Raw genomic sequence first — 25,510 nt, 5'->3', positions numbered from 1 at the left:
TTTTTAGACTTTAAAAAAGGCAGCACGAAATAATTTAATGTAATACAATTGAATCTTTAACAAAAATTGAAAAAAAAAATTGTGTGTTTATTAATTTAATTCTTATAACAGTTTGATAGTTTAATATTGTATAAGTATTTTTAGTATTGAGTTTATGCCATATTTGCTGTTTTTATTACGTTTTAGGACATTGTAACCTTTAGGACTATCCTAAGACACCTATTTGTATGTCTTAACTTTAGGACCAAATTTAGGACATATCTTATTTTAGGAGACTTTCGTTAACCTGACTTAGGACTAAGACGTGTCCTAAGACCATCCTAAGACATGTCCTAGTCCTAGGACAGCTTCGTTGACACGGCCCCAGATGACTGACGAGTTTGTGTATACCTTTAAGTCTGATACCATTAATATACCATTCTATTTACCAGATGACTGACGAGTTTGTGTATACCTTTAAGTCTGACACCATTAATATACCATTCTATTTACCAGATGACTGACGAGTTTGTGTATACCTTTAAGTCTGACACCATTAATATACCATTCTATTTACCAGATGACTGACGAGTTTGTGTATACCTTTAAGTCTGACACCATTAATATACCATTCCAGTTCAGGTTGTGGGTCTCCTGAAGCATTACAGTAGAATGTCGCTGAGACTCCTATACTGGTTTCTATATCTTTAGGTTCTCCACCTTCGGTCCAATATGGTTTTGCTGTAAATAAAATCCTTTCCCAATTATTTGCTATCAAATATAAGAAAACATGTATATTCCCTTATTTATTTTGAACAATGTGCCTTTTTTAAAATTGTAACAGCAGTAATTTTGAACTAGTGGCTATTCAAACATTTTATCATAGTTCAATATATGATTAGATAGGGATTTTATGTCATATCAAGCAACGATTTTAGTTTTCCACCATTGAATTTTCAAATTAGTGGCTATCACGCACATTTTACAATGATAAAGATTTTTATGTCAGAAACAAAACACATTTGTAACTTATTTTGGGTGTCAAAAATGTTTCTGTTTCCCTTACACAGACACACACTTATATGCATATATGTATATATATATTTCTTCTTTATATGATGTAATTGGTATTTGGGGCCAAATAGGACACTTACTGCACCTAATTCTTTGAGATTTTTACCCATGAAAGAGAAATGTCATGAATCTACATGTCTTATCAAGAATAATGATTTAACTATTAATATTCTTATGAATACTCTAAATATAACTTATTTGCTCACATTTTAAAATAATATTGATATTTCTTTGAACTCTATAGCCACTTGGACTAGTAGTAATTTACTAAAACATATATATTGACCGCAGTCCTCTTCTCTTAGATGTGTTATACGAAGATCCTGGCCTCCTTGATACATTGTATGACGACTATCTGGTATCGTACCAGTGTTACTCTCCCAATGTATTTCGGGAGTAGGGCTGTAATAAATTAACTTGGTTAATTTTTGTTTAATTTATAATGTTAGCCTAAAATTAACTCTATACCTTAAGGTATACAACCTTTATTAGGCACGTTTCATATGTTCTTACATCGGCACAACCTTAAAATTCAGAAATTAAAACTTGTTATATTAAAAAGAGGATGATATGATTATTGCAAAATATAATTTGTTTATACTTCCGACTTTTGACTCCAGATTATATGATTTTTCAACAGACTACCCACACTATAATAAGACAAATTGGTACTCGTCCACGTAAGAGGTACATGAAGAAGTAAGGCAGCAACCATTTGATTTTCTGGGGGGGGCTATGGTTTTTTTTTTCTGGACAAATTTTTTTTATGGCGAAAAACAATCTATTTTTTTTCGCGACAAGTCGAAAACAATTTTTTTCTTTCAATTTTAGCATTACACATAGTGGCAGCTGAGGGTGAAACAAACAATTTTTTTTCTCAGAATCAAAAACAAATTATTTTTTCTCCAAAAACTGGAAACAAAGCCCCCCCCCCCCCAGAAAATCAAATGGTTGCTGCCTAAAAATAAAGCTTTCAATGGGTACAATTTGGTAGAGAAATAAACTGTTTTATTTTTCATTTACACGACAAGATCATCGAAAAAAAAATTACTTTCGGCTAAAATTGCCCCGAATATATTATTGAATGTACTTCTTTTTGTTGTTCTTTTTTTATCGAGTACCACGATGTTATACGACAAAGAGGATAACCTGTCAATATATTATATAATTCGGAGTCAAACGTCGGTATTATGAAAATAGTCTAAAACTTGAATTATGTTTTAAAAAATTCATGAATGCAGAATTTAAGAACAAATGGGTTTTTCTCTAATCTAAAAGTGTGTCTTTCTATGTTTTGATGTTTGACTGCTGTTTCATGTTAGGGTGAGGGTTGACGCCTGTTAAAACATTTAAAGCCGCTGTATGTCTTTGCACCTGTCTTAAGTCATGAACCTGTTGTTCAGAGGTTGCCGTTTGTTGATGTGGTTCATAAGTGTTTCTCGATTATCATTTTTTCATATAGATTATGGGCTTTGTTCATTGTTGAAGGCCGTACGGTGACCTATAGTTAACTTGTTAATGTCTGTGTCATTTTGGTCTCTTGTGGACAGTTGTCTCATTGGCAATCATATCACATCTTCTTTTTTTTATATAGACCGATGATTTCCTTATTTGGATGTCTTTAAACTAGTTTTGAAGCCCTCAATTGCTTGCTGTTCGTAGTGAGTCACGGCTCTGTGTCGAAGGCCATACTTTGACTTATTACGGTATATATTTTGCAAATTGTGACTTGGATGGAGAGATGATTCATTGGCGCCACATCTTCGAATATCTATCTAAAAAATTAGAAGCTTATTGATGAATCAGCTTAAACAGTAAGCTACTTTAATCAACGGTTTCCATTTAATAATCCTGCTTGTTAAATTTTTTTAGCACTATCAATCTGTAGAATCTGAAATTTAAACATCTTAAAGTGATTATTATATATTACTGTTCCATTAATCACCATTAACAATAAAATGTTCCTTTTGTAAATAAAAAGAAACAAGCAAACAGAACTGAACATCCATTTCACTGTACCAGTCAAGATATATTATGTTCTTTTTATTTAGAATTGATCCCAAGTGCCAAATTTGACACACATAAAAATTAACCATTATTGCTTCGGTGAAAACCAATAAAAAGAACACTTAACAAATAATTTCATTGACGGTATAGACTAATTAAATGTTGACATATTGATACTTACTTTCCACCAAATATACATTTGAGTTTAATTGATTCTCCTAGCATACCAAAGATTTCCCAATGTGAAGCCCACAAATAGTGAGGAGGAATAGTATCGTTTGTACCTGTAATATCAATCATATCAAATATAATCTTTGTTGCTTGTTTTTTAAAATATCATTCCAATAATTTTTTTTTTTTTTTACAAATTAAAAACGTTTATAGTATCATCCATCCCTCACCCATTTCATTTGAATCCGTCTGTTTAAGCTGAAAAAATGTTAATAATAAAAGAGGTATATAATATGTTTGTGTGCAGTTTGGATTGTGAATGCATATGGTGGACAAACACATAAAGACGTGATTTTGCGGTAGGATAATAATTTAGTGGACACCAAAATATGTGGACAGGTGTCTTTAAAACCCTGACGCCAGCATAAGCTGAGCCTGGGGGTGATAAATTGCAACGATTAAGGCAATTATTATGTGGTAATTTGCGAATGTTGTTGTCTTCCATATCAATTATTTATAAATAAATAATAAATCAGACTTTAATTAATTATTTGAATAAGTCAAAAGTTAAAATGAAAAGTCTCAATTTAGCTAAAATCAAATTACAACTAGCAAGATTACTTTTGAATAGTACACGTTCTATAGAATTCCAAAGGGCGTGAGTTCAAAGGTTAAAGCAAATACTTAAATGTCAAAAAGGTTGCATTGAAAATCGTTAGCATATTTTTATATATATACCTGAGCTTTTCATAGCCTGTATTACATATTATCTGGCTTGTATGATATTCCTACAAATTGTATATTAAGCCATGGAACATTCGTATTAATAAAACCAGAGCTTCTTATAATACCCGGAAGATACATATAAATACGTACTAAAGCTTTCTGCAGGTTGTAGAACAATCCCTGGAGCAGATGTAGTTTGTCGAACGAAATTGTTTATTGCCATACACACATAGCTTCTACCGTTTTGAAATCAGATTGTTGGAATGCTACTATGTACAAATTTCCTGCAAATGGCAAAAAAAAACCGGTATACATTAATGAGTACAAACTTATTAATAACCAAGGCAAGTTTGATAACATATTTTAAACGATACTCTTTTTCCTCAATACTTTGACTTAGAGGTATATTCATTCTGTATTCATGTGATCTTCATTTTATCCCCTTTAGATATTGATAGGTTACGCATGAATTATGCGAGTTCGTTTTTTAAAGGAAAAGAATGTCAACATTTAAAGTGAAACAGTGGTTAACCGTTTATTTGACTGACTAAATCCACAAAATATCATTCTTATACAGGTGAAAACGATGATTAACATATTTTTAATCTATAAAGTGAAATCAAACAGACCTAGAAACAATTCAATTGCACGTGTCCACTATCTAACACCGACCGTGAAAGGGCTGTATAACCAATCAAGTCGTTAAAAACTGTCATCGTTCCACCATCTATATATATATATATATATATACTAGAACACACCCGTGATATCGCGGGTCCGTGACTGAATTAAAGTATATAACTATGCGCAAGCCTTATTTTAGTATTAGTACTGTCATCTGATAAAGTCATGCCGATTATAAGATACACAATTTTCTCTGCTTTCAAATCTTTCTGTTTGAACCCGTCGAACTGGAACTTATCAATTATTGGTAATATTAATTATTTGGAAAACAAAAGGTCCTGGAATGGAGTATTTTTTAATCAACAGCATTGTCCTATATTAGTTATAAATAAAGTTGAATTCTTTGATTCGCTGTTTTACGTCATGCCCGCTAACAAATTGAAACTTATTTTTAGTCCAGATTTTTAGTATTCGTATTGTTATCTAAGAAAGTCTTACGGATTAAAATACTACAATAGGTAACAATTTGACAATTTAGTAGTGTCAACCCTGTGATTATGACCCGTGTATATAGCATATTAATCCTGAATACACCGTTTGGTGGTGCGCCTGTCAGATGCGGAACGTACAGATAAGGTAATAGGTAACAGGTGATTATATTATTGGTATCGGTATCGGACTCGACCCGGAACTTCCTAATTATTGGCAATATTAATTGCGTGGAAAACAAAAGGGCCTGGAGTGGTGTAATTTTTAATCTACACCTTTGTACTATATTAGTTGTATATAAAGTTGAATTCTTTGATTCGTCGTTTTTACGTGATGACGGCTGACAAATTGGACCTCGTAATTTTAGTATTATATATATATATATATATATATGTTAATATCGGGTTATATGACTGTTAGCAGTCTTCGGTGGTCACCACGAATGGCTAAAAAACTAGAATACACACGAATTGTCGATGCATATTACTGAGACGTGCATCTTAAATTGTTTATCCTACACTTTTATAATTTTGATATACGTTTTAGTATGGTATAAATCAAATATGAGAAATCGAGTCAAATTGGTAAACATGAACTTGACAGGTAATGCCCCTTTAACGTGTAAAGTTTTTGACTTCTTTAACTTTTCATAGCTTTTCGCCATACTAGAAACAGATTATTTATTTACACGAGTTTATGTATTAATATTTTAGACAAATTCCATGTTCGCACCTTCTAAATCCATTGTCATTCTGTTATTCAAATTGATAGCTTCAATTTTTCCAGTTTTGGTATCTTTCAGAACCCATCTTATTTCAGCTTTTGGTACACTTGTTGGAGGTATACAAGGAAGCTTGACAGAATGTCCGACAGCAATTTGTCTGACTGTGTCTTCGCCTGATGGGAAGGCTCCAAGCATAGCTTCCCTCAGATTAACATTGATTGTTGTTGATGTGCCATGTTCATTAATGGCATTACATTGGAATATTCCTTCATCTTTGGCTTCTGGTCTAATAAAAATAATAGTCCCAGAATCGAATAGCTGGACCATACGATCGTCATTACCGCTAGGGTTAAATGCAATTTTATTTCTAGTCCATTGGTATCTATAATGAAAATCTTCAAGTAAATTTACAGAAATAAACGAGTTACGTTGAAAAAGAGGCACGTTTAAATATACCTAATATAACTTACTTTTGCAGTAATCACTTCAAATAGAAACTTCTCTGTTTGAAACACAAATTGTCAACATGGTGCAGTTAGAAGTTAATCTTGTCACTTTTTGGTACAAAATTAGCTCTTTGTGATTATCATAATGTTATTTCCTCCTTTAAAATATCTTGAAGGTATACATACACATGCGGTGACCTATAGTTGTTAATTTCTGTGTCATTTGGTCTCTTGTGGAGAGTTGTCTGATTTGCAATCATATCACATCTTCTTTTATACATATATATATTGGATATATCAATAGGTTGGGTTGATGTTTAGACGAGTTATATATAAATATCGTGTGTTTAGACGAGTTATATATATATATATATATATATATATATGGCGATTTGGTGTCACGATATCACAGTAGCATGGGTTCGAATCCCGTCGAGGGAAGAACCAAAAATTTGCGAAAGCAAATTTACAGATCTAACATTGTTGGGTTGATGTTTAGACGAGTTGTATATATACATATATATATATATATATATATACAACTCGTCTAAACATCTAACATTGTTGGGTTGGTGTTAATCTGTAAACTTGCTTTCGCAAATTTTTTGTTCTTCCCTCGGCGGGATTCGAACCCATGCTACTGAGATATCGTGACACCAAATCGCCTGCACTGTAGCCGTCCCGCTAGCCCACACGACCACCTGGGCTTCATATATATAAAAGTATAGGCATTAACTATATTGAAAATACCCTTTCTTATAAATGAGCTTAATTTTCAAATCATAGGTGGAACACTGATCTTATCTTTAATTTGTTACCTAAATGAAATTACATAATATGTCTGTACATATACTCCTTATATTATTTTAATTACAGATGTATACAATCATGCATAGGGGTAATTTTTCAGTAAGGATACTTTTTATAGGTATTTCACTCAATTTTGATACTTTTTTGAATCTGTCAAAAAGAAAGAAAACTTCATCAAAACTACATGTAGTCCAGGCGTCTCTTGATATATAAAAAAACAACCTCTACTGAGACAAAACAATCATTGAAGAATTATTTTAATAACTTGTTGAAGCAATGCACCCGAGCAATTTTGACAAATTACAACACTAAAATCGTTGAGCCAAATTTGGGGAAATCAAATAAAAATAACTAATTTTTTAATATGTTACAAGTGTGGACACAGATGAGTGTGGATAGTATGTTTGGATGTTTGACAGTGTTTTATGATAAATGTAGTTCTATGATTTTCCTATATGTGTTATTAACTGTGTTGCACGATGACAACCAACCGGAGCATTAGGAGTATTGTTTATTTTATATGTTATTATGGAATGATAACTTTTAGACTCAGCTCAAAGAATCTAAAATGACGTCATATATTTTAGCCCAGTCTTATTTTCACAATTGAAGGAAACAGATTCACCACAGTATGAAACTTATTAACTGTTACAAATTCTACGTATAATTATATTATAGAAAATAGTGTGTATGTATGTTAATGTTTACATGCTACCAATATTTACATAGGATTTGGAACACCATCAGCAACACATTGCATTTCTACTGTTTCTCCTGTCTTGTAGTACACATCAAAAGGAGGCTGTATATAAATAGCTGGAGGTCTGTTCTGTACTAAAATTTAAATTTCATTGAAGTGAATGTATAGTTAAATTGACTATAACATCTTGACTTTACAACATAGCATTTATAATAAAAACTCATTATAGAAATTGTAGTTTATTCCATTGTTCTATGTTAAGTTGTATTTCACTGGTGATCGAATGGCAAACAAGAATGTGTCCAAAGTACACGGATGCCCCACTCGAACTATCATTTTCCATGTTCAATGGACCGTGAAATTGGATTAAAAAAATCTAATTTGGCATTAAAATTAGAAAGATCATACCATAGGGAACATGTGTTGGACTTCAACTTCACCAAAAACTGCCTTGACCAAAAACTTTAAGCTGAAACTCGCACTTTCACTTTCTATGTTCAGTGGACCTTAAAATTGGGGTCAAAAGTCTAATTTGGCTTTAAAATTAGAAAGATCATATCATAATCAACATATGTACTAAGTTTCAAGTTGATTGTACATCAGCTTCATCAAAAACTACCTTGACCAGAAACTTTAACCTGAAGCGGGACAGACGGACGGACGAACGGACAAACGAACGTACGGACGAACGAACGGACCAGAAAACATAATGCCCCTCTACTATCGTAGGTGGGGCATAATAAAAAAATGTATATAATATAATTACGTATGTAGTATGATTCAGTATGATTGACAATGAGACAACTATTCAACAGAGTCCAACATCTAAATGAAGCAAATTTCAGCATCTTTAGATCACTGTACTGCATTCAATATAGTTCGTATCACATGTTACTGTGTGCAGGATTTCAACAAATAGTTTAAATTTAATTAACATGTTTCGTGATATCAACATTACTTGAGTATGAATTCTTCAAAAGAAAAACAATTTCATGTTTTGATAATTTTTTTATCGTGATACCTTTTGTAGAGTATTTTATTGGAAGGATGTTAAGTCCAAGAGTTTGTTGATATGTTCATAGTCCCTAAATGCCATATGAAACGAGTTATGTGTATGTTATTGATAGTTTTGATTCAATGCACTCATATATACTAAACTTCGTCTATCATGTACTTGTGCTGTGCGATGGCCGAATTTATAAAGATGAATATTGTAGTTAAGGATACTGCATACGGAAAAAAATCGTCGAATAAATGATTAGGAAGTCTATATTCAATATCGGTACATAAATGAAAATTTTGATAATGGAAAGGATTTTCTTTTCTCTTTTTAAGTCACGTTCACTTCTTATAGGGTAAAACTTAGCAATTAGTATCTAAAATGCATTTTTTTAAGTTCGACTTTCACTTAAAACATGCACATGTACAACATTTCTGCATCATTTCAACTTGTGAGTGAGTCATTTCAATAACATCCTTAAAAATAATCTCGTTACTTGATAACTATATAACCTTTTTTGACTATTGATCACCATTCATTATCAAACATATGAATCTATTACTATACTATATATGTTGATAAATCAGACGCGTCAAACTGGAGGTCACTCCTTCCCAACATCGTCTATAGCTATCAGAAATTTTGTTATAGTAGCAGTTGAAACTTTGTATAGGATAGATATACATGTTTATTTTTGTAACAAGTTTATTTGTATTTATTGACCCGCCAACCGCCCCTTTACACCTAGGAGATTGTGGTTTGTGCTTTGGTAACGTGCTATGAGGGCAATGTAATAATGGATTTTACCCATTCTTTACTTGTCACAAAATTATTACCTGTCAGTGAGTTCTCAGGCAGCCCTGAATAAAACGGGTAACTAGGCAGCCCTCTCGTCGTGTGAACGAATCATTTGTTTGTCCATTTGACAGTTCTTTTGGATACATGTTTTATTGTGCAAATGTTTTTTTCACTCGAGGTTATCCGTCTCAGGTTGCAAAGTGAGCCCATACCCTCTAAGCATGGGCTGGGCCAACGCTCAACATGCAGGTATAAAATTTAAGAGTAGGTATTAATATACTTGAGTTACCTATGTTTGACATGGGATGGGCCAGCGCTCAACATGTCACGCGTAGAGAGGTATAATATTTCGAAGTAACAAGTGTTCTTCGAATTATGCTTCAAGCTCTTGTCAATACTCTCTTTTAAAGGCTCTCTTTGCTATTAAGTTCACATTGTTTGAGGTTTCATTCAAAACTCTACGAGTTATGTTTCTGATTGATGTATAATTAAGCGGCCGGTAACTTTCTCCTTATGGTCTAAGTTATTTGAAGTCACATTTATACATCTACACTCTATCGTCTATTGCAGTTGCAGCGATAGATGCTCGAATAATGTGAATTTAATTTCTTGATTGATATATGTATTTTATTTATTTTTTAAATTCATATCAATCATAAGCATGTTGCCCGTAACGCCAATTTTTATAATATTTTATATTTGTATTTATTGTGTTTTTTATTTTGTTATGTATATATATTAAATATTTTTCTTTTTTATTTATTTTGATTTTCCATTGGATAATTATAATTTATTATTATTAATTATTATTATTATTATTATTATTATTATTATTATTATTATTATTATTATTATTATTATTATTATTATTATTATTAATTATTATTATTATTATTATTTTCTTAATTGAATTTACTTCATCAGTCGTTCTGGGTCTGTTTGCATAACAGGTTTGATTAATACCACGGAGATCCTTCCAATATACATTTAATCTTAAATCAGCTGGGGGAAGGTCATTGTTCGTTCATATCTTGGATTGAAAGAAACACGGCACATAAATATACTATATATGTACCGGAAACAAGTCAAATCACAAAAATACTGAACTCAGAGGAAAATCAAATCGGAAAGTCCCTAATTACATGGCAAAATCAAATGAATAAACACATCAAAAACGATTGGACAAGAACTGTCTTATTCCTGACTTGGTACAGGGATTTTCAAATGCAGAAAATGGTGGATTAAACCGGGTTTTATAGCGCTAAACTTCTCACTTTGTTGACAGTCTCAGTAAATTCCGTTATATTTACAATGATGCGTAAACTTAACAGACATTATAAACAAAAATAGTCAAAATATGGGTACAGCATTCATTATCGTGTAACAATTTTAAAAGGAACAATTTAACAGATTGAAAACAAAAACATCTATCTACAAACACATTCATTGCTTCGCGTGTCTGACGTCAGAAAACGTCGGAACGATGTACCCCGCTCGAAAAAAATCTTGACGTTTTTAGGAATGGATATTTGAGAAGGAAAGTCTGTATCAACTACTATTTGCAAGAAATTTTCAAAAAAGTCCGTTGGTTTTCTCGTTTGAATTGTTTTACATCGTTATTTCGGGACCTTTTATAGCTGACTAAGCGGTATGGGCTTTCTTCATTGTTTAAGGCCGTACGTTGACCTATAGTTGTTAATTTCTGTGTCATTTTGGTCTTTTGTGGAAGGTTGTCTCATTGTCAATCATACCACATCTTCTTTTTTTTTATATAAAGTCTGTAATTTCAAACAAAAGAAAGGAGCGCATCCAAATGTAAACTATATCTGAAACTCATCACAGTGAACTCATATACTAAAATTCAGCTCAATTTGTGAAGGCGTTCAGAAAAAGGTCAGTATAAGTGTTATTTTCACAAAATGTTGAGTCCACAAACAGTTGTTTCGGCAAGTATCAACAGAGCGGAACTACTTGACCTGAAGCTCATCATAGTAGACTCACATACTACAAATCAGGTTAAGATCCAAAATTCCGTGTTTAAAGCCGTACCTTGATCTATAATGGTTTACTTTTGTAAATTGTTACTTGGATGGAGAGCTGTCTCATTGGCACTCATACCACATATTCCTATATCTAAAGACTTTTGAAAAAATAGTCCATGCATTCAAATACACGTGTGCAAATTAATTTGCAACGTGTCGATGCTTAAAATTGACAACTATACGACAGCCATTTTCCATCGGATAACAATGAGGTATGCTAGGCTTACAACTCAAATGATATAGGTCGAATACGTGACAACTTAAATGTATATATACTCACCATTTATCTTTTGTTACCGGCATAGTTTTCCCCGTACACACATCTGTTTCAACTTGTTTTTGATTCTTTTTCACGAATTTTAATTCAAAAATAGTGTTCCTTGTCCGTGGAGTAACCTGTGGCTGAACATGTGTTTCCCATAATATTTTGTTTGAAATTTATCTGAACTATGAAAACGTGCAGTATAAAATACTGTACCTCGCCCGGCCTGAACCGCATAATATAAACTGAAACATATTATATTTAAATAGACAAAGACAAAAGATGAAAGAAGTGTATCTTACCAATTGCATCTGTAAATGTTAGACAAACAACAGCATATAACAATGATAAAACAGCCAAACTACTGTGCAACGATGTCATATTCATACTTAAAAAAAGAAAATAAGAAAAATACATGTAGTAACTTGAATATCACCAAAATATGCTTTGGAGCATTATTTAAAGAACACGTACCAAGTCCTATCAACAGAATCAAAAATAAAAGCGTTTTAAAAAGACTTTGTTGCTTATCTGGATCTATGCGCATCTTCAACTATGACCACTCAACATTGTAGACTAGAACATGACTTAATCTGTTTTATAGCCGATTTCATTGATAGGTATACTACCCTCCTTTCGAAGTAGTATAGTCTTACAGACAAATAGATTGGTTATATGTCGGACTAGACTACTCTTAAACGAGGATAGTTTACCTAACCTAAAAATGACTTCACGGTTCAGCTAACAAGCAAGCTAATCAAGGATTCTACCTTTCTCTACACACTCAATGTAATCGGCTGTAATTGATTTTGTCTCTTTGATCATTTTAACTGTTTTACTACAGTTGCCCACTTTATAGTTTAGTCTTTAGTTTTTGCCAAAATGATAATAAATTAGTAAAAAATAAATTGTCATTTAAAGGTAATAACTCTAATAATTGTCACCTTATTGTAGAACTTGCCTTTCCGTTATAATTTTTGCTGTTTATAAATTTTCGCCATCCACTGAAATCGCCCTTTAAATCAGTAAAAGTCATCATAAACGAAGAATTACCAATATACGGAGATGACTGACAATTTCGTAAGTCTGACATACATGTATTTGTAAAACTTGCCCTGGTGATCAGTTTTGTTTTTCAATATTTCTATCTATCTACAGTTTTTTTAACCGATAGACAAAACGCATAAATAATGGGTAAAATTGTCATTTAAGTGCATTTACTTTTATGAGAAAGTTGCAGACAATTCAATGGAAACCCATTACTTCGAACCTGTAAAAGCTACACTATTTCATATTTGATGCTAATGTTATTTTCTGTGATAGAGGGTAACTGATGATAGAAACCTTTCTGCGAGGTTAAAATCATATGAAATGTTTACATCACCATGGGATATCTGTGTCAACGATGACTAGGAGTCACCACACTTCTGTCCTCATTGCGTTATTATAAATTAACGGTTTTCAAATAGCCGTCTTTGAGCGTTCCTGTTTTCTTATTATATCGACGATAGTTGTTCAACCGATTGCAACTACAATTCGTATGTTGTACTTGTGGTGAGTAACTGGAGAGATCAATGTGATTGCAAATCATCTTGACAATTACTGTAAACCAACTTATTTTCACGGATACTTTAGCTTCGCACTTAGCCCTTTCTATCCCATTTCGCAGCGAATTAATTTCACGATTCTCAATTTTACTTCATGTAGTAAAATAAGGAAAAAATCCAAGTTTTAAATATTCTTCACGATTTATATTTTCTTCTCGCAAAAGTCGCGAAAAATAAACGCTCGCGAAAATTACAGTAATCAAAACAAACCTAGAGGCAAACTTACAGTCCTCTAACTATTATAAAGATACACATACAATATTTGTGTTTCAAAATCGTTGGAGAGGTAACGAGCGTCTGGTGCAAGTACTAAATGGCAATCCTGGTATCTATGATGAGTTTATTTGTAAACCTTTTTGAATAAAAATAAATTTAAGTCTGCTCAATGGTCGGGTTGTTGTCGCTTTGACACATTCCCCATTTCCATTCTCAATTTTATTTAAAGATCAGCCATCAAAACTCAATTCTACAAATAATAAAATTATGCATATTTGAAGGCAGTGTCGTGATAGTAAAATACTCAATTCTCTATGATTTGTATAAAGTTGGGCTACTTACCGGTTTCAGCTTCTAGTTTAAAGTTTTATATGGCAAATGAAGTAATCAAAATTTGATATTTGGGCTCTTCCGAAAAATAAAATTAATTGATCTAATTATTATTCACATCAGCAATTATTCTTAAAATCGAATAATCAAAGTAAATTATGTATGATATTTAGATATTAGATTTGTGCTCAGATTTAGCTTGTATAATATGAGACACGATAAAAATAAATGTCTAACTTCCTAGTTGCATTGGTCACATGCAATTAGTTTTCCTGGAGACAATTATGGCGATTAAGACAACAAAAACAGTTCTCATGACATTGGAATAAAAAAAATCCTGGGTCATGTTGGCGCAGGCACTTAAAAACTAAAAAAATCGTTGCACGGAACACCTGCAAAGTGAATAATAATTACAATATTTGAATAATAGCAGAAAGTTTACCCCCTCACCTCACCCAGTTTAGTGGTTTTGAAGTTCATCCAAACAAACTTCAAACCTCAGGGAATATTTTAGCCCACAAAGTAGCTTTCCAAAACAGAATTTGAAAAATGAGAAGGGGGGGGGGGCAAAAACAGGCCTTATCGTACCTTGTCCTTTAGACAAATCCTCGTATAATAATGTAATTCTCTTTTTCAGAAATCCATTTTGTTAAAATAATATTATAATTTTCCAAAAAAGTTAAGATCAATTATGCATTTGCATTTATTACTAGCATAGGGAACGTTTTTGAACTATTTTTCGATAGCTGTTAGTCGGTCATTTAGGCGAAAAATAATATACACTTGGAGGTGCTCCTAGTGAAAAAGCTTATACGTAGACCACATGCATAACGGATACTGGAATCGAAAACAATAACGTCCTACGGCTTCACGTGCATAAACCGAAATGCGCTTTAAATAATATCATATGCAATATATCATGACAGTCTTGATAATGATTTACTTTTACAAAGTGTGACATGGATGGAGAGTTGTTGCATTACTGAGCACTCTTAATTCATCTTCTTAGTAAACAAAAAACGCAATATTGAATATAAGACTGCTATTTTCAGTGTTTGGAACAGGTTGACTGTCACTGGGCACAACAGTTCAACATGAAATCCTATTGGGAAAACCAGATAACTCTTATTTTGTCAGAAAACACTGTAAAACATCCAAACATACTATCCACACTGATCTGTGCCCACACTTGTATGATATGCAATACGGCATGTTCAGTTTACCTTTTTTTTTCTTATATCAACGACTGAAATGATTCAAAAACATCTTTAGATAGCAGATAACAATGGAAAATAACCCGACCTATTTCCACACGAAATTCAAATAATTCTAGTTACGCAATCGGTGGATTCGTCGTATAATGCAAAATACAAATCTATCAAAAGTTTTTAAAACTAACAAAACACACTGATCGTTTCTTTATTTCCCAATGTATATGAAATGAAACGAAAAACATTCTATATCACAAAAAGACGAGGAAATAATTCAACATTTTCGGATTTTTGTTATGGCCTATCGACCCCCTACGTAGACATGTCGGACATCGCGGAGGGAAAGATTAACAAATTAACCAGAAAGGCATTTAAGCACTGCATTTAAAATTGAAAGACAAGAATACAAAATTATCATAGAACAATAACACATTGACGGGATAAATAGGTACAGAGTCACGTCTAATGGATATCACCAAAACAGACTAAACAATAAAAGTAATATTCATAAGGACAAATACTGTGGATTCATCTATTTTCGTGGGTACCGATTTTCGTTGATTGAAGAAAACTTGCATTTTCGTGGATTTTGAATTTCGTTGTTTTGGCAAAGTCTGCAAACATTTCTTTTCAAAATTTGTAATTCGTTGAATATTTAAATTCGTGGTTCCCCTGTTCCGACGAAATCCACGAAATTGGAAAGATTTATGGATACTAGTTAATACACCATTCACAACTTATCACTTTTAACGACAATATATAGAAAAGAAATAATTGTTTGACCATGTAGGTCAAATTTTCGAAATTTTCCGTTTCCTGATGCAGACGATTCGTACACATTATATTACACCCCCATCAATTTGAGAATTGACTAATATAAGCTCTCCATCAAGGTACTTTCTTTTAATTCAAAACGTATAAATCAATAGCTGAATATAAGGGATACAAGTTTTAAATCAAATCAAAGCGATGTGGACCTAAAAAAATCAAATCAATTCAAAACAATTGTGTGTCTTTGTAAAATTTCGGAATCATTAAAAATAACAGTTATACCACGACATCAATTTGTCTTATCTAAGATTCGGACTGCTCCTTTACCATTTTTTGTAATGTTTGCTAACTTTTGTTTGTCTTTTTAATCGGTGTTCTTTTTGGTTCATGGTATTGTCTGTTATAATAGTCTTATGATATGTGAGTGTCCATTTTCATTGGCGGATGAAATATGGAAAGGGGATGGGGGTCCGGGGAACGAATTTCTCCTTGTCTTAATGTCTGAATCCGCGCCTGATTTTGGTATCTTCTGCATACTACTAATTATTGAATTGTCCGCAGATGAAAACTAACAGTACTAACTTGACACACGTAAAACCTAATGCGTGCGTTGTAATATAAACTTGAAAAAATTCATTGCATGTACTGTAAAGGTCGAGGTAGTGGAACGTCATAATAGAAGAAACGTTGTCAAAGTGACGACATCTCCTATTCCTCACTACACAGTTTCATCTGCCGCAGTAAGAAGTGATTTTAAAAGATGCAAGCATAAATTGAATTATTTCAATCCGTGTATACGAAAAATTATGGAAAAAAGAAAGAAGAAGGATCGGTAAGCATATTTAACATTAATTTATGATAATTTATGATAATTTTAATAATTTATATATATATTAAAGAAATATAGAACTATACTGAATGTTAGAAATTTTTCATTTAAATTACTTTGCTACCATAATTAATAGTATACGTAGAACCACATGCTGCCTAGCAAGGGTAGCTACATTAAAAATACCTCTGATTTGCAAAAACACGAATTAAATTACGGCAACCGTGATAAGGACGCCCCTTCAGTAAAAAATAAATAACTGAAAAACAGCGCTTTTAACTTTGACCACAACTAAATCAAAGTGACAAATTCAGATAGCAAGATAATATAATGAGAATAGTATAAAAAAAATGCCACTATTTCTGGGTCTACATATAATGATGAGAAAAGTTTTTTTTTAGGATTTGACCGGAAAAAAGTAAAATAAGTTATCGCTTATTTAAAACTGGTTAAACGTAAACACTGTATTGGCTTCATTATGAAACGGTAGTTTTATGAACACATATATAATGATAAAAATAATGGCTGATTAGCAAAATCGTCTTGTAGAGAAATCTTGAGGTAGTAAGTCTCCATAGTTGTCTAGTAAACAGTCTCTTTTGATCCTAAATTAAAACATGAACGCAATAAGATTCTATCGAGATGTACCTCCGTCGTACAATACATCATTGTTTTATACGGTCTTATTCCAGTTGTGAAGCCTTAATTTTTTTAACTCAGCAAATATGAAAACAAACACTTATTTTTGTTCTCTTTTGTAGTGATAAAGTCGAGAATATGGCACCTACAAAGCCGGCTGTGCACAAGAAGACGATAGAAAGAAGTAAGTTTAAGGAGCCACTTCATCGCGCGTTATTCCTTCTTCGATTTGTTTGATCACCCAGGGGACTATTTGTTTTACAGACGATTGCATTGAGTGCTTGAATAGAGGTAATATGTTTGGTTAGTTTGCTTGTTAGCTACACCGTGAAGTCATTATAAGTTAAGGTATATTAACTGTCGGACTAGTATACTCTTCAAAGAGGATAGTTTACCTAACCTAATAATGACTTCACGGTTCAGCTAACAAGCAAGATAACCAAAGATATTGCCTGTACCTACATACTCAATGCAATCGACTGTAATTGAAAACTGTCTTCTTTTTTTTTGATTCGTTTAGAAAAACAATAAGGTGGAGCTTGATTAGAACGTAATTCCGATGCTTTTATGTATTTTGATTTCGGTGTAGTAGTTTAAATCTGACTTTCCCAAAAACGGTAACAAATTTTACATTTCGTCACAATTGTTTACCTGTGCAATGGTGCATAATTTCTCGAGACTTTGATAAATAGACTTAGAAATCAAGTAATTAATGATCGACGGAGCGGCTTTACAAGACCTGCTTGCCTTAAGTAACATTAAGCGCTTTTGGAAATGGTGTTGTGTGGCATTGTGTTTACTACATGGAACCGCTGTTTTCAACTAAATACCCCAATATAAAAAAAAGGGTCCCCCTTCTTGTCGATACTCAACAAATATGCCTGTGCTTAGTCTAGTACCAAGCTTTATGTAATGCTCAGTTATACTTCATGTTGTGTCCTTTCGGTAAAGTGTTTATGACAGTTCTAATATAGTGTATGTTTTTTGTGAACAACCTTTTTCTTTTACTTGGAGCTTGACATTGTACAGATATATTTTAAGTTAAAATACATCTGTACAATGTCAAGCTCCGAGTTAAAAAAAAATGGTTATTTAATGATTTCAATACTCATTTATATCAAATCTATTAAAATTGATAAAAGCCCGGTTAACTGGTTAGCGTTTTTGATATTCGGTATTCGGTCCTTCCGACGATAAATAAGCGTGTTGTTTTCAATTTTTTTAACCGGTTAACCGTTGACAACACTAATTTTAACCTGCATATTGACTTCCATGTCTTTTCTTTCTTCTTTTTACTAGTATTCGTTTTGGTGCAATTTCATCATCTCATTAACATATATTCAAAACTCATTTATTCAAATTTCAAAATTTGACAGAAATAAACGATGACAATGGATCAGACTGATTGTAATAGGTGGATTGTCTAATGTGAATTAACACACCACATCAATAACTAATACAAAGCTTTGTGTATTTTATAGTCGGATCAAGAAGCCAGAAATTCAAGATAGAGTATGATACAGTGGAAAACGTAGACAGGACTGGAAATGAGTAAGTTTTGTCTAGTTTTTACTATATAGAATAATATGAGACAATATCGAATTCAATTCTCTGTAAAAAAATATATGAGACAATATCAAATTCAAATCCTCTGTAAAAAAAGAAAAGAAAAAGAGTCCCAAAAACCATGAGGTACAGCAAAATATACCGTATTACCACATCCTTACGACAATGGTATATCTTCGACCAAAAAAACCCTTCCTAAACCGGATATGAAATTTCGAACTAAATGAAATTTACAAAAACTAAAAACATACCTCCAGCACAGAACAGACGAAAATAAATCAGGCTAACGAACACAAAGCCTTCGGGTACATATAGAAAAAATGTCTAATAACTTCATAGAAATATAAGAAAATAAGAAATGCATGATAGTAATGGTATACTACATTGTAATTCGGCCGGAAGTCATTGGGTTACACATAGCAACATATAAAGTTATCCTCTGAAAACATTATTATCTCCAATTCTAATTCGTATTCAGTTTTCACCACTTCAGAATCATAAATTATGCATGAACATTTATACTCATGTTACAATGGGTTGTTAATGTAGTCGTTAAAAGGTGACTTTGTAATGGGAGTCAAGTTCTGTACAACTGATTTGTGATGAAAATGACGTAATGTATAATATTAAAAAAAAAAAAAAAAAAAAAAAAATATGAATTGCTATAAATTACATTAAGACTAAAAATAAAACATTGTTTCAGATTGCTTGCCAACTGGAAGTGCTTAGTTCAAGAAAAAGAGGAAGCAATCCAAACAACCTCCAAAAGACTACAAAACATACAATCAAGCAAACTTTCTGAGAACAGGCACAATCTACAAATTTCCATAAAAGATAGGCTTCATTACTTAAGGAAACAGAAACTGTTTCTCCTTGATAAACAGAAAACCCTGAACAATGTTTACAAAACAATTGAAAGGAGCAACCGCTCAAGAATTCCAAATCCTTTCCCACAATTCATTCTTGACGTCAAACGCGAACATTACCAACTGTTCAACGAGGAACTTCTGAGTAGCATAAATAAGTATGAAAGACAAATATACGCAAAAGAACCCTCTGAAACTATTCTTAAACTACCACAATTGTTATCTGACAAAGAGCAAACACTCAAGCAAGAACACCCCTTCACTAATCGCCCCGGTACTTCAAAACTGCTTCCACCATTACAGAACTTGCCACAAAACAAAAAAAAGACATTAATTGTAAACAAGATAAAGGATGAAAAGAAAGATAAAAGTAAAGTTATGTCAACAGAAGCAATGTCTAAACCAGCACCACAGCAGCCAGCTGAGACAACAGCTTCCAGTGAAATTTTAGATATGAACGCAGAATTAGGTTCTAAAAGGGTAAGATGGAAAAGTAAGTACCAAACTGTAATGTTGCAAAAGGCATCTCGTAAAAATAACTACGCCAGTGAAAGAACGTACCGATTTTCCAGGCTGCATCTTTCATCTGGTAAAAAATGCGATATTCCTAAAAGCAAAAGTTATAAAGTAAGCAAAATGGTTAATGAAAGATACTGCACCACAAGAAAACAAAACAGGAATGTAGGAAAGCAAACAGACAGAGAAAAAACAGACAGATACCCAGAACCAGATCAGATTCATACATTGCCACGAAATATGAAAGAGACATATATTGTAAATAAGATCAGGAAGGAAAAGAAAGAGAAAAGTAATGTTATTCCAACGCAATCAACGTCTATATCAGCTCCACAGAAGACAACAGCAAATCATGGAACTTTAGATATTAACTCAGAATTAGCTTTGAAAAGGATCAAATGGGAAAATAAGCTTCCAACTTTTAAACTGCAGAAGGCATCTGGTAAAGATTGTGACATCTCTGAGAGAAAGTACCAATTGTCCAGGCTGCATAAGTCATCTGGTAAAAATTGTAATATACCAAAAAGCAAAAGTAACAAAGTAAGCAAAATCGTTACTGAAAAATATTGTACCACAAGAACACAAAAAATAACTGTCAAAAAGCAAACAGAAAAAGAAAAACTGGACAGCTACCCAGCACAAGATCAAATTCATACTTGGTCAACACAACAGCAGGCCGATAAGACAACAGCTTCCAATAAAATGTCTAAGTCAACACAACAGCAGACCGATAAGACAACAGCTTCCAATAAAATGTCCAAGTCAACACAACAGCAGGTCGATGAGACAACAGCATTCAATAAAATGTCTAAGTCAACACAACAGCAGGCCGATGAGACAACAGCATTCAATAAAATGTATAAGTCAACACAACAGCAGGCAGATGAAACGACAGTTTTCAATAAAATGTCAAAGTCAACACAACAGCAGGCCAATGAGACAACAGCATTCAATAAAATGGCTAAGTCAACACAACAGACTGATGAAACAACAATATTCATTAAAATGTCTAAACCAACACAACAGGCCGATGAGACAAGTACTTCAAATGAAATGGAGAAATCAACACAACAGCAGGCTGATGAGACAAAAGCTTCCAATAAAATGTCTACATCAACCCAACAGCAGGCTGATGAGACAAAATCTTCAAATAAAATGTCCAAGTCAATAGAACAGCAGGCCGATGAGACAACAGCATTCGATAAAATGTCTACATCAACCCAACAGCAGGCTGATGAGACAAAATCTTCAAATAAAATGTCCAAGTCAATAGAACAGCAGGCTTATGAAACAACAACATTCAATAAAATGTCAAAGTCAACAAAACAGCAGGACGATGAGACAACAGCTTTTAATAAAATGTCTAAATCAGCAGAGCATCAGGCTTATATAACAACAGCTTTTAATAAAATGTCTAAATCAGCAGAGCATCAGGCTTATATGACAACAGCTTTTAATAAAATGTCTAAATCAGCAGAGCATCAGGCTTATAAGACAACAGCTTTTAATGAAGTGTCTAAATCAGCACAACAGCAGGTTGATGAGACAAGAACTTCAAATGAAATGTACGAATCAACAGAACATCAGGCCAATGAGACAACAGCATTCAATAAAATGTCTACACCCACACAACAGCAGGCTTATGAAACAACAGCATTCATTAAAATGTCTAAGCCAACACAACAGCAGGCCGATGAGAAAACAGCATTCAATAAAATGTCTGAATCAACACAACAGCAGGCTGATGAGACAAAAGCTTTCAATAAAATGTCTAAGTCAACACAACAGCAGGCTGATGAGACAACACCTTCCAATAAAATGTCACAACCAACAGAACAGCAGGCCGATGAGACAACAGCTTTAAATGAAATGCCTAAATCAACACAACAGCAGGCTGATGAGACAAAAACTTTCATTAAAATGCCCAAATCAACAGGTAAGCAGACTGATGAGACAAAGGCTTCCAATGAAATTAAAAATTCCACAAGAAAACAAAATAGGAATGTCAGAAAGCAAACAGTAAGAGAAAAATCGAACAGCTACTTAGAACCAGACCAAACTCATTCTTTACTGGATATTGCAGTGAATGATAAATATCCAACTGAAGACATCTTTCACAAGCTGGATGATAACGAACTGATAGGATTTTATCAGGTGCAAGAAAAAGATCTGTTTCCTGTCATCGAAAATATGAGTGACAGCAAAGTGACAGAACTGTTCAAGAAACTGCACGACCAGCATATTGCAGTCATTCAAAGTAAAAGTAATACCGTAGATGACACTCAGAGCTCGAGCTCTAGTAATACAATAGATGATATCAAAGATGCAGGAGAAAATGATGGTACATTGCAAACAACAATGAAAACATTTGTTAAAAAACTTATTCCAGATTGCATAACGAACGGTAACCAATGTCAACCGACAGAAACTCTTTCTTCAAATTGGCAAATTATAAAAATCCGCTCTGGAACGAATATTAAGACACGATATATTCCTATGCCACCCAATACACTAAAACCAAAAACATCAAACGCCAGACTTAAACGATATGGCCGAAAAAAGGATGAAAATAACAATCCACCAGAATCTTAAAAAGCAATAAGATTCTGAATGTTTGATTTAACGCTTCATATTTTCAAAAGAAGATCTTTGGTGCATCCCTCCAGATAAAATAGATGTAGCAGGAAAAATGTTGAAAATAATAAACTAAAATCTGATTGTGCGACACATTCATGCTTTATATTTTTAAAAGACGATTGTTGGTGCATACATGTACATGTTAACACAGCTTATTTTACTCAGGTGAATCAATTGTGAAACTAAGCCTCGGCTTGGGCTGGACATGTACCATGTTCGTAGACTACTAGTTTGTTTTAGCAGCAATGACAAGAGAAGGCTGTAACATATTTCAAGGACCAAATTGTAGAGTGGCGAAAATATATATCACGAGATATCCAGTAAAAAACAATAATTCATATATAAAATAGGAATAGCAATAATAGAAAGACAATTATATGGCATACAATACATACTTTTTTTTGTAAATAAAATAGATTAAATTTTTTTTTTTTGTCAATATGTCCGTTCCATTGCACAACCTAAATATCTAATAGTTCTTTGGAAATCTTACATTATGAAAAATAACGAAAGCATGAAGCAGCTTACGGGCTACTTAAATTAAATCTTACATTGTATGAGGTCTACATTGATTGATTGATGCGCAACGCTCCTATCAGCAGTTTTGTGCTGTTTCGAGGCAGTCAGTTTGGATTGGTGTTGGAAGTCAGAGAGCCCAGAGAGAAATACATATTCCTACATACTAATCATAGTCAATTAAGATTGGAGTCTAGCTCATCTGCCATATGCAATTTGCTACCGAAAACCTCAGTGTGGACAAGCTAGTGTTAACAGTAATTTGACTACTTGAAGTAATTGGCCACCAAGGTCTATCTTTATGTATGAAAAAACTCAATAATTTAAAAGGAGTAAATATATTAGCGGATTATAGCATGTCTTTTTCTTTTACATAACATGTTTTCATGGTATTAAGTGAGCTAGCTAAAGGATGACCCCTATTCTCACAATCGAGTATCAATACAATGTATCCTAATGATAATTGTTACAGCAAATTGCACTGAGTGTGTGGGTAAAGGTAATATCTTTTGCTAGCTTGCTTGTTGAATAAAAAAAAAAGTTTTGTAATACATAATCAACTTGAAAATCTGAGAATCCATGGCATGGGCTGAGTAGTCATTGCAAATTAAAGTTTTGTTTGAACTCTTAAAGATAAAGTTAAGACTTGGAAGATAAAGCTATCAATCACATATATACGAGTTTTCAGCCAATCTAAGCCCCCCGCCCCCCCCCCCCCAAAAAAATAAAAAAAATAACCTAGATTATCCAAATAATGACATATAATCATTCTTGCCTTTTTTCAAGTAGGGTTCTCCAATTGATTTTTCCGTGTTTTATTAACCAGGTCAGGGCAAGTTTGACACTTTGAATTGCTGCACGTGTGTTGGGAAACTTAACCATTAAAACATTATATATAGCAAGCCTGTAACGAGTTTGGCTGTCCCTCTGGTATCTTTCGTCACTCTTTTATCTGAAATATATGGAGCAGTTCGGAAGCTTTTTCAAATTAAATGAATTCATTATGTTGGGAAGACGCAATTAGTATAATAAAAAATTTAAGGGTGTTATTGATACACAATCAAGGAAATAAGTTTCAGAATTCGCCCCTGATATGGTATTGAAACCTGTCCGTCAAAGCATCCTCATATTCAATACTTCACTTTGATTTCTTTCAAGTTCAAAAGGAAGACATGTACATGGCTCCATCATATCAAATATACACATGATACAAAGAAGATGTTTGAAGAACATGTTGCCAAAATTTATTCAACCAATTGAAGGAAGATGTCTTGTGGATTGAATTATTTATGCACTGAATTGTTATGTAGGGGGTCGAATACACAGCAGCTGAAACAGAAGACAAGTTAATTTGACATGAAAAGTGTTTATTTTATTTAATATGCAAATATGAGTACAATATTAATATCATCACAAATGGTATGATATTCATAGCGTTTTGCTTATTATTGTATTGTCTTCAACATGCTTAACAGTCAGCCTTTTGTTTTTGTATGTTTAATACTCACCATTAAAATTTGTATTACAGTATTAAAGTTTTAATTATCTTTTGTATCAATAATTCAGTCTAGGAGAAAATATATTAATACTGTTTGTACTGTTATGAAATTTCCATAGAGGAAAAACATTTCCTTAAGGGAAATTTGATGTTCAGAAATTTCCCTAGAGGAAATTTGAAGAACAATGATTTCCTTAGAGGAAATTTGTTGTCTTGAATTTTCCTCCAAGGAAAAGTGTTTGTCAAAAATTTCCTCACAGGAAAAAGTATTTCCTCCAAGGAAAATTTGAAGCTACAAATTTCCTCACAGGAAAAAGTATTTCCTCAAAGGAAAATTTGAAGCTGCAAATTTCCTCAAAGGAAAAAGAATTTCCTCTAAGGAAAAAGAATTTCCTCTAAGGAAATAGAATTTCCTCAAAGGAAATAATTATGCAGCAAATTCCCTAAGGGAAATCT

The 25,510-nt window shown here is 32.9% G+C and overlaps 2 protein-coding genes across 2 annotated transcripts; one reads left to right on the top strand and one right to left on the bottom strand.

Moving 5' to 3' along the window:
* Positions 1-1,326: 1,326 nt before the first annotated feature.
* Positions 1,327-12,677, bottom strand: LOC143080919 (neuroglian-like). The gene is made up of 6 exons (XM_076257080.1): positions 12,623-12,677; positions 7,776-7,884; positions 5,803-6,176; positions 4,108-4,241; positions 3,242-3,344; positions 1,327-1,455 (listed from the first exon to the last, which is right to left on the bottom strand). Exons 1-4 carry the CDS (start codon positions 12,675-12,677, stop codon positions 4,171-4,173), a joined length of 609 nt encoding a protein of 202 aa, XP_076113195.1. The 3' UTR covers positions 1,327-1,455; positions 3,242-3,344; positions 4,108-4,170.
* A 4,017-nt stretch (positions 12,678-16,694) lies between these two features.
* Positions 16,695-23,466, top strand: LOC143071742 (uncharacterized). Its single transcript, XM_076246269.1, has 4 exons — positions 16,695-16,819; positions 17,578-17,639; positions 18,937-19,006; positions 19,725-23,466. The coding sequence occupies exons 1-4, from the start codon at positions 16,794-16,796 to the stop codon at positions 22,993-22,995; spliced, it is 3,429 nt and encodes a 1,142-aa protein (XP_076102384.1). The 5' UTR covers positions 16,695-16,793; the 3' UTR covers positions 22,996-23,466.
* Positions 23,467-25,510: the final 2,044 nt, after the last annotated feature.

The sequence above is a fragment of the Mytilus galloprovincialis genome, chromosome 1 (assembly GCF_965363235.1).
Source record: "Mytilus galloprovincialis chromosome 1, xbMytGall1.hap1.1, whole genome shotgun sequence".
NCBI classification, from domain to species: domain Eukaryota; kingdom Metazoa; phylum Mollusca; class Bivalvia; order Mytilida; family Mytilidae; genus Mytilus; species Mytilus galloprovincialis.
The sequence above is the reverse complement of the archived record's forward strand: the minus strand, read 5'-3'. Positions and strand labels throughout refer to the sequence as shown.